This window comes from Musca vetustissima, unplaced genomic scaffold (assembly GCF_032173495.1).
Source record: "Musca vetustissima isolate MV318-11 ecotype Yass unplaced genomic scaffold, APGP_CSIRO_Mvet_v1 utg8556, whole genome shotgun sequence".
Classification (NCBI taxonomy): Eukaryota; Metazoa; Arthropoda; class Insecta; order Diptera; family Muscidae; genus Musca; species Musca vetustissima.
The window spans coordinates 369,451-380,910 of NW_026881941.1; the positions used below are offsets into that span (position 1 = coordinate 369,451).

An 11,460-nucleotide genomic window follows, 5' to 3' on the forward strand; every position below is an offset into this window, starting at 1 on the left:
ATGTTTTCTTTGGGAGGAGTCAAGTTGATAGGTCCAATTGGTCCAGATAATATGTCATAGAATTTATCTATGCACGTTTCTGGTAAATTTTTTAGTTTATTTGTATGTCTGCCTCTGAACTTTTTTACGGTGTTCCATAGTTCAGTTGGAGTAATGTCGGCGCTTATTTCTTCACACATATTTTGCCAACCCTTTCTTTTTTCCACCCTAATGGTATAAAAATATTCCTTTTGACATGCCTTTAATTTGTCATTATTAACCCTGTTGGGAATTTTTTTAAAACGTGCCAAAGCTCTAATTAAGGTTGCCTTCACTTTTTTACATCTTACGTTCCACCAACTATTATCGGGATATGATTTTTTACCACTGGTGACTTTTAACTTATTGTGAAACGTCTGGGATAGATAATTGAACTTCATATTGTCCGGGCATTCTAAAAATTGTTCACTGCTTAGTATTTCATTCATTGTAGAATTCAACCGGTATTGTTCTATGTATCTTGGTACGTCATATGTGGTTTTATGACATCTTACGTGAAGTTCAATATCAATTAATATAGAACAGTGGTCAGAGCCAAAACATTCATTAAGGGTGCGCCATGTCGAAATCAATGCGATTGCAGGACTACATATTGATAGGTCTAATGCTGACGGGATGCTACTACCAAAGTATGCTTGTCTTTTGTCTTCTATGAATTTGAGCATGTTTTCACCGCGAGCGTCCGTATTGTTGCATCCCCATATAATATGGTGGCAATTAAAGTCTCCGCATAAAATAATATTTGCATTTGGTGGTACAGATGATATACAGCTCATAAGGTCGGTAGCATTGAAGGTCGAATTAGGTGGAATGTATGCTGAAATTATTATTACCGGACCAATTTCACTGTTAATGCAGCAGGCGACAATTTCGATATTTTGGTTTATTATATTAATGTCAAAGTTTGTGTATTTAATTGATTTTTTATTAATATGGCTACACCTCCGCCATAGGTTGATCTGTCCTTCCTTATAACGTCATAACGTCCATGTTGTCTAAATAGGTCTCCGATATGCAAGATATATCAACCCCTTCCTCTTTTAGAAATTGAGACAATTGGGGTTTTTTATTTCGGATGCTCCTTAAATTAATTTGTAGAATTTTCATCATCAAGGCACTTCATTTTTTCTTTTTGGAACGCCTCAAAAATATGTAGCGGGGCGTTGATACTGCTATCGGAGGATGTGAATGATTGATTTAAATTTTGAATTGTTGTATTAGACTTGGTTTTGTTGTTAGGTTTGGTATTGTTGCTTGTAATTTCTTTGTTTATGTCGATATTTTCATTTGAGGCGATTTCTAAACGTGTTGAACTGCACAATGAGTTTGTGTCAAAATCGATTTGTAATATTGGATTTTCATCAATAGACTCGGTTTGTGATGTTGTATTTTCGTCAATAGGCTGACTGTCAATATTTGTATGATTATAGGATGCATGATTATCTGCAGGTGGGTCCTCGGTGTAGGGAATTGTATATTCTGTTTCGATTACAATACTATCATCGTCTTTATTGTTTTCCGTGATCACAAGAGGGGGTTATTACTTAGTTTCCTTTTTATCCCTCCTTTGGTTTTCGGCTTAACTTTGGTCTTTTCATGTTGATCTCAGGGAAGTCTTCTGAGATTAAATGTGTTTGTTGCTGTAATTTTGTTGATCCTGGGATTATCTCCTATAAGTTTTGGGGTTTTTTCTTCCGCATCTTTTTTGGCTGTATTTATGAGCTCCATTCGTAGTTCGCACTGATTGGATCGAGCATCATGGGGGCCCTTGCAATTAATACACTTCGGTATCATTGTGCAAACACCATCATGGGAGGACCCACATCGGGGGCAAACCTGACGGGAGCGGGTACAGACTTTGGTAGAATGTCCATGTTTCCAACATTTCTTGCATTGGAGGATGCGTTCAATGAACGGTTTAACAGGGAAGTATACATTGTGTATACTTACATGGGATGGTAGTTTGTCACCGCTGAAGGATATTAAGATAGCTTCAGAGTCAATCCTATTGTTTTCATTAACGGGATCAGGCCTTGTGAAGCGTTTAATTTCGGTTATGAAGATATTGTCATGAATTTGTCCGTATTCAGCTTTATGTTTAATAAACAAGTTTTCAAATAGGTATTTTTCAGAGAATTCTGATTCAGAGGGGATCTGCACCACAGCTTTAATTTCACATAGCTCAGCTGGTATGAACACCCTATATTTCATACGTAGTTCTTCGTCTGCAGCTATTTTGTTGATTGTGTCGCGGTCGCTACAAATAATTTTCATCTTTCGTTTTGTAACGAAGTGCGTCTCCAAGTTATCAAATCTGCAGTGAAGTTCATCGGCAATTTTCATTATCGGAATGCTTTTTTTATTCGGGTAACATTGCAAGATCGCGACGTATTCTTCTAAAAAATTTATATATTTTTTAATCCTCGGAAGTGGGTATTTAAACCCATCTTCTAGAGTTATTTCATAGGCCTCGGGCCAAACCATATTAATTAATTGTTTTAATTGCGAATTTGAAAGGCAAATATATGAATATCTATTTTAATTTATTTTTTGTCCAAAATTTGCGCGTCCAATTCGTTCGGCTTCACTCGGTTTTTTTTCAATCTGTAGAGTTGGGTAGTTCCGGAACGAACTAGTTCATTAGAACTATTCCGAGAAAGGAACGATCGGAACTAGTTCCAGCTCTTTAATTAATATAGTTCTTTTCTCTGATCCAGTTCCATTTTTGAACTATTTGAAGCAAAGGAACTATGTATGGAAAAACGAAAAACAGAATGATGAAAGAGAAAGATTCAAAAGAACTATGTAGGAGTCGGAACTATATGGAGCAAAGGAATTGTATGGAGTAAAGGAATTAGCAAAGGTACTATATGGATCAAAGCAAAGGAATTGTATAGAGTAAAGGAACTATATGGAGCAAAGGAACTATATATGGAAAAACGAAAAAAAGAATGATGAAAGAGAGAGATTCAAATGAACTATGTAAGAGTCGGAAATCTAGTAGCAAAGGAACTATTTGGAGCAAAGGAACTTTATTGAGTAAAGGAATTATATGGAGCAAAGGTACTATATGGATCAAAGGTACTATACGGTTGTACAATGAGAGGGAAGCCTCCAAGACTCCAGCCTTCACTTGTTAATCGTCGTTCTGCCAAGACTCAAGCGACGTCGTACCCAAACCTTCTCCAACAAATGGTCTGTTCCAGTACTTTTTTAATAGTAAAGCTAGTAAAAGGGAAACATTTCAAAATAAGTCTCAGAGTACAAAATAATTTGAAAAGTTCGGGAACGCAAATCTAGTAAATATGCCAAAATTAGATGGCAATATCAATTACCATTTTTACTCGGCTAAACGAGTAAAAAGTTTATAAAGAGAAAGCCATTTTGTTTTGTGCTCTCTTAAATTTGATTCCATGTTTTACCAGTTTTATGGGTTCAGGAACGGTTTTCGAGTAAAAAGTTGCAAAACTTGTAAAATTAGTAGATTCTCTTAGGTTCTGGAATGGAGCTAAAATAAAAACGACGACTGAAAAAATTGAAAAACGTTCCACCTGCTAACGAATGGGAGGAGAAGACAAAATGGACTCAAAATGGTATAACCGAAAGTTTACGAATGAGGTTTAGGCAAATTATGATTAGGGATAAGTAAATCCACTTTTGACTAACCGATTAATAGACTTCCCTCTAAGAAAAATAAACGTAACGCAAAAGTAACGAAAGCAGTCCTTTTACGTGCCGCTATTGCGTTACGAAAACGAACTGATTTTTCATAATGGGTGCGTATTGCATAACCGAGACACCATGATGAAACATGAATTGCCAGTTTTTTAAAAAGTAAACATAAGTTCCGTTCCAGAACCCAAAAGAATCTACTAATTTTACAAGTTTTGCAACTTTTTACTCGAAAACCGTTCCTCAACCCACAAAACTGGTAAAACTTTGAATCAAATTTTAGAGAGCACAATACAAAATGTAAACTTTTTACTCGAGAAATTTGGCTGAGTAAAAATGGTAAACAGGAATGCCTACTTCTGATTGGCTATTATGTTGATTTTGCCATCCAATTTTGGCATATTTACTACATTTTCGTTCCTGATTTATATATTAGCTTTACTATTAAAAAAAGTACTGAAACAGACCAATATTAATACAATTTCAAACTTAACATGCCTACCCAAATTTCGATTAGCTCGTTCGACGTTATTCATACTGCAAGAATCTACAAGATTTTATTTGGTCTGTACCCGTATTTCAAGAATCTACTAGATTTTACTATTTTCTTCGATATCATAAAGGAAAATTCGTTATCGTAGTAAAAAGTAGTACGGGAATATACCATTTATACGAATGTTACCGAAATAGGGTAAACGCACCTAATTGCGGCATGTACCAATAGTCGGCATCTTTTTTATATAACTTCAAATAACTAAAAAATCCTATAACTAAATATGAAAAATACCTCGAATAATCTTCAATAACACTGCAACCTATCTCTGTATAAAATTTAATCGAACTATGTACATTTATTGAGTCAAAATTTGGCATTTGATCAATGAGGTTTGTCAACACTAACGATAAATCATGTTTCTTAAGAAAAAATTAGTGGGCATGTCAATTGCAAAAGACTTGTAACTATATTAAAATTATATATTTTTCACAAGAATCTTCTTGGTAATTGTAAAGAACATAGAGAAGAATACTTTAGAATTTAAAATCATTAAAAAATATTTGTAATTATGATATTTTTATCGATGCCGCCCTTAGGAACAAAATTTTTAAAGGTTTTCCTATAGTCGGCATATGGGTGAATAATAAGCACCTTTTCAATCTTTTTGGCTCAAAATTGGAAACAATTTTAAATAAGTGCTCTAAATAACGATTAATTTATAAAAAATCAGTTTTGAGTGGTTTTACATAATGGAAGACATTGTTTAATCTTAAATGTGTTTAACCTATGAAATGCCTTATTTAACCATGCCGAGAATTGGATAACAGGCTCCCAAAGTCGGCACCATGTTTTATAATTGTAATATTTTAATAAATAATATTATTTTATATAACTTTTTTAATATAACACTGATGAAAACGTCCATAGTAATAATTTATTATTGCAAATAGCAGAAAAATCGATTAAATATATAATTTTTGTTTAACTAAAATGCGACATGCCGACTATTGGAACATAACATGCCGACAATTGGAAAAATGTGCCGACTATTGGCACAAAGGCACTTTTATACATAATTATTAATTTAATCTAATTTAATACAAATTAATTAAACAAATTTGTATTCCACCGGGGAGTAAACAAAATTTCGAAACAGATTAACCTAAATATAATATCGTGGAAAAAATGCACTCGGAATGATGAAACGTTTAAAAAGCGAAAATTTTTAAAGTGCCGACTATTGGTGCGTTTACCCTATATATGAATTCGACGTATCTGGGTAATACGGCCGTACAAAACATTTTGCCGTTGTGTAAAAACAACCAAAAAGTTAAAGAAGTGAAAGAAACGTTGAAATTTAAATAGGAATGTTCATGCATGCGCCGAGAAAGTGAAGAGCTAAAGGTTATTTACACCAGCAATGGGGCACAAACTAGGTCCATTTTTTCTAGATTTGAATGTACAATTCTAGAAAAAATGGACAAGAGGCGGTTAAAATACTTTGGTATGAAAATGTCACAATCTAAAAGTCACTCGAAATCGTTCGTTAAGAATTTTACAAAACAGGCTGTTAATCTTCTTTAGCCCTTTGTGGTCAAATGTTGCCCACAGGCAACAACACGTTTCAGAGCTTATATTTAATATTCAACCAGTATATATATATTATTTGCATTTCATATGTCAAAACCTGATTATGGACGACACATATCAAAAGAAAAATCAAAAAAATTCAAAATTTTGGTAAAGTTATGAGCTTTTCAATATAGAGAAGAGGGTATTTTTTGTACAGTACTAATTTGTGTATACAGTCCAAATTATTTTAATCGCTTTGTATTCAAATTGTACGAATTTCGTCATCAGAATTATTTTTGATTTTTGTAAAAATGAATATAGAGAATAATTTAAAATGATTTTTCCGTCGATTTTGCATTTGGTTTTCTTGATATTGCACTTTAATTTTTCCGAAAGAATGTACTGTATCTCTCGAATGCAAGGATGTAGCGATATCAAATTTTGTGCATTTTCTATTTGTGAACAGAAATTTGTTCTAGGATTGCGGAAAAAATTCTTAGCTTAAAGGGTTAACAATCCATTGGCATTTTTAATAACATGGTTAATCAATCTTAAAAGATATGGCCTCTTATTATGGCAAATGGATTTGTTTTCTATTGCATACCAGATAGTAACAAAATAATCTTGAAAAAAATAGTACCAAGAAAGGAAAGATAATTTCATATAAGTTAATATGAAATTTAAAAAAAGTCTGCGCATGTAGAAAATGAAAACATTCCACTACCACTCAAGAAATAATTAAATAATTATTAATTATATTGGTAATTTCTGGACTAACTCAGTTGATAGCCCAATCTTATCGCGTGTAAAAAACAGTTCCCCTCTCCCTCTGTCTAATGCTTATCATTTGTATTTAAAGAAAATAATGGGCTCGTCACATTAAATATATGTGTTAGTTTCGTAGGAATCGGAAATAAACCCCAGACAACCTTAACCGGGATTCCAAATTTCCTGCTATTTTACCATTACCTCGGTTTTAGGGTTGTACCTAAATTCATGCGTATCCGTACGAATTTATTCACCTCAAAAGTTAAACACATGTATTTCAATGAATGTTACCCAAATACGCATTGCGTATATATATATATAAAGTTGACAAATTTCCACATTGACATTGCGTATTTTGGAATTTTTGTTTTTGGAAAATAGAATTCCAGTCATTGAAAAATTTGTTTTTCTATAAATGTAAACATTTTTCGGTCAGTTAAAAAACAGTTTTCATCCATTTTTGCCGTTTTCAATTGGCATAGATGCAAATAAAGTCTTTACGTATTTGGGTAATACGGACGACTTTCAAACTCTGTAAAGGTGAAATGGTGAGTATATTTGTACGGAGCGCAATAAATTAGGTATGACCCTTAGGTGAAGAGAAATAATATGAGGTATGGAGTATAGTATAAACTGAATAGACCAATGTTGTACTGGTAAGGTGGCTGCTGATTTTTTTCGATTGTCGGACTTCCTATAACATGTCCTACATATTGTTCATATCAGATGTTTTTGTTACCATTATGGTATATTTTCATTTCCAACCTTATAAAAATGAAATGAGGCTGTCAATTTTTTCATACAAATATATTTTTAACATATTCTAGTCCAATGAAGATTTGTTTTTTTTTACAAGCATATACAAAAATTTACCTTTGTTAAAAAAAAATCAAAACACTTTCTAATTAGGTATATTATATTAATATAATTTAAAAAAAAATTAACAATAGGAATGAGTGTGTTGACTTATCAATTAGCCAACCAAATATCTGATGTGCAATCACCACCGGGGTAACGCATTTCATGTGGCAATGTGGGTCCATAGGGTTCCTTACCGAAATCGACCAAGAAATTTTCATCTAATTTCATGCCTCCATTTTCATGATCAATATCGATTTTAACAATGTGACCACCCTTCTCTACCATTTTGGGATACATCTAAAAGAAAAAAAATTAAAATTACCACCTCGAAAATAGCAGCCAATATGTATCATACCATTTTATCCCACGCCGAGAAGAGAGATGTAGAGACATACAAACGTTTGCCATCCAAAGATAATTGCATCATTTGGGGACCACCTTCAAGGCGGCGACCCTTTACATAGACTGGATCAGGACGTTCCTGGAAGAAATGTAAAATATTTGAGAAATTCCAAAATATTTCCAAGTGTTGATTTTCTAATTTTTCTTCCTAGCAAACTACCATAATGAAACGTTCAGTATATATTCCTTGTGGTAGCTCACTCAGGAGTCAAACACAGAAAACATCAAAAATTTAAATGTTGATCTTAATAATTATATCATACCGTCAATTCCTTATCTTCAATAACTTCAACATCGGTTAAATCTTTACAAATAGCACCACCCAAAAATACTTGACCAGTTAATTTTGGATTTTCGGGATCGGTAATATCATATTGACGCAAATCACCATGTCGCCACAAATTGATGTACAAATAACGATCATCCAAAGAGAGTATAATATCTGAGACCATACCACCAATAGCTTCAGGTTCATTATCACCAAATTTAACCAATTTTGTGGGTACATCGATGACTTTCTTGTGTATGTACTCATCACTGTCTTCCTTCTTTTTGAAATAGAATACTTTGGCATTTAGACAACATCCTACAAAACCTTCGGCACGTTTGGGATCGTGCATAAAACGAACTTCCAATGGTGTAAAGCCATCCATACCCAAATCAATAGTTTGATATAAGGTGCGTGTTGACCATTTGAAGAAATTAATACGGCAGCCATATTGAGTTAGGTCATTAAGATCTTCATTTTTCCAACCTCTGAAAAAATATATAGAATAAATTAATTAATATTTTTTATATTTAAACAAAAAATTATTTCTAATTTAAATTATATAACCATAAAAATTTTTTCGGGTTTTCTAGGAAATGCATTGAACACTGAGCCAAAAAACGACCTTGAGCCTAAATTCCATCGTAATTGGATAATAACTGTGCATTAGATAGACAGCAAATCGATATAGGAAAGGATTCTAAGTATAATTTGAAAATAAAATTTTGTTGATCTAGCGTCCTTTAGCCATATAGAAACAAATTCTATAAGACTTAATATCCTGTCTGATATATACATGGACATACAGCCTGGAATAGATTCAGGAAATTATTACAATAATATGCTCAATAATAATTATGGTTCTGTCTTGCATCCTTTCGTATGTCTGTGCCGGTCCAGAAGAACAAAAACGATCACACTTTTCCTTACCTTCTGAATTTCTTTGGGGCACCCCATTCCGATGATACCATTACATCAAAATATGGTTGATACCAAAAATCATAACCACAATAAGGTTTCTTGTCGCCCTTGATCCATTTACCCAGACAATTGAATTCCGAATCGAATAATACAAAATCGCAGGTGGCATTGCCCTCAGCATCACCCATAATTGAAATCATAATATTGCCATCGGCCAGACAATGTGTTGTATGGGGTGCTGTTACATTGTGGCTTTTCAATACCTGGCCATCGATAACTTTACAGATTTCTGGTTTGCGGGGATTTGTAGCAACATCCAAAACATAAATAAAATCGGAATTAACACCGGGCAACACGAGCTTATCACGTTTCGGTACACGTTTGGCATTCTTATCGACATAATAACAACTGGAACAGGCATTCCAACCAGAGTGGTGCAATTCATTGCCGGTACGATTGGTGAAAGTGCGATGGATAACCTATCAAAGAAAACAAATGAAGAAAGTAAAGCACAATTAAATAAAAGAGCCAAAGACAATGTAATAGGCAATTAACGCTAACCTGACAGTATGTGGGACTCTCGGGATCAACATCAACCGTTGAAAGATAATCACCATGGGGTTCATCCAAGTTAGGTTGAATTGTTACAGTGTACAACAATTTCTCTCGGGGACCATTTTTCATGGCATCAATGGGTGTGGGATAGCCAGGTCCATGACAGCATTCTAGAATATAAACAAAACACTTGAAATTGTCACTGCGCAAATAACGAATTCTCCGAGACGTGGACGTGTTCAAAATACAAATATAATGTAATTCTTCTGATCATACTTTGTTCAGTCATTTTTGTTGCTCTTCTTCAACACAATTGTGCACCGGCCTCTTTTGAATAACACGAAACGACTTCTTCACCGAACAAAATACAACTGATTTCAAAAAATTTGCCAACCAACAAAACCAATTCGTATTCAATGTTGTATTATCTTCTTTTAGTCCAGATCCATTACTGCTTTGTAGTATCAACAACCAAAGAGAACAGATAAGAGCTCAACAACAAGCACTTGTACAACAGCAAGAAAATAATAAAAAAACCGAGTGAGCGGGAGAGTAAACGAAAGAAAGATCGAATTGAATAAATAAATATATACGATTTGACCGCAAGTGCACTAGCAATGTTGATAAACAAAAAACAGAGGACACCGGTTTTAAATGGTAGATAGATACGTCAGAGGTTCAAATGTGGACCTCTCCATATCATCAGAAACACCATTTTTATTGATTTAAAACAAAAAACGATCAACACGTTATCTGCCACCTTTTGTTTTGGGTTAGCATCGGCTAATAAAACACTTTTAATATTGTTTTTGGACAAACAGAAACAAAAAATAGGAGAAATAAAAAAAACAAATGTTTACAAGCTGAGTGGAAAATTTACACACGCGTACACTCGAAGAAAAAACATATTTTGGAATATCCTTACCGGATAATATTGATATTATAAATATAGAATACAAAACCAACCTTGGATGGTGGTCAAAAAATTAAATACAATTGCATTATGAAACGTTATAAGAATACATTATTGAATTTCTTTAATGATGGATTGAATTTGAATGAATTGGCATTTTTAAAATATTAATATTATTAATATAGAATATAAAACAATAATGAATCCTGGTCAACAAAATATATACAATTGCATTTTGAAACGTTATAGGAATACATTATTGATATTGTTGAGTGATGGCTTGAATTTGAATGAAGTGACATTTTTTTCGAAACAGTGAAGCTGAATCCCAGTTTTGTCGTTTTTTAACTTTTTTAAGAATTGTTACATAAACCTTTTTAAAAACATATAGGAAAATTCGTTATCGTAGTAAATAGTAGTAGATTCTTGGATACGGGAACAGATATATATTTATGATTTTCCGACTCAAAACCAATCTGTTTACATTAAAAAAATAAAAACAAGGGAAGGATATCGGTAAAATGTATATATTTGTAAAGTGATTTGGCATTATGGGTTATCTCTGAAAATGTATTTCGTTCTTTTGTTATATGACATTGTGGACAACAAATACCGGTATATGATATATTTTGTTGTAATGCTATAAATTTCTTGCATCATATATATACCTAGATAGTTTCTTATTTAGTGCGTCGATTGTTCATATACGAAGAGAAGAGGACAAATAAAAGTAAAATCTGTAATGAAAATGTATTAAATTTTTAAATATTTATAAACATACTTAACATATTCAAAAAGTATAAAATAAATTATCATTTTAACCCTATGTCTGAGTAGAACCCTATGTCTCAGTAGACGTGTTTTTTTATCGCAGCTGATCGTTCTGTTTATTTCTGCTTTTAAAATTCGTTACAAACGTAATTCACTGGTGCCTTGGTGTTGATATCTTGTGTTTATTGCAATATTGTCGAGTTATTTCAAATTTATCTCGAA

The 11,460-nt window shown here is 33.0% G+C and overlaps 1 protein-coding gene across 1 annotated transcript; it reads right to left on the minus strand.

Annotated features, from left to right (window-relative positions):
- Window positions 1–7,516: 7,516 nt before the first annotated feature.
- Window positions 7,517–9,728, minus strand: LOC133328041 (methanethiol oxidase-like). The gene is made up of 5 exons (XM_061536589.1): window positions 9,561–9,728; window positions 9,009–9,478; window positions 8,074–8,566; window positions 7,764–7,889; window positions 7,517–7,705 (listed from the first exon to the last, which is right to left on the minus strand). The coding sequence occupies exons 1-5, from the start codon at window positions 9,681–9,683 to the stop codon at window positions 7,517–7,519; spliced, it is 1,401 nt and encodes a 466-aa protein (XP_061392573.1). The 5' UTR covers window positions 9,684–9,728.
- Between the last annotated feature and the right edge of the window lie 1,732 nt (window positions 9,729–11,460).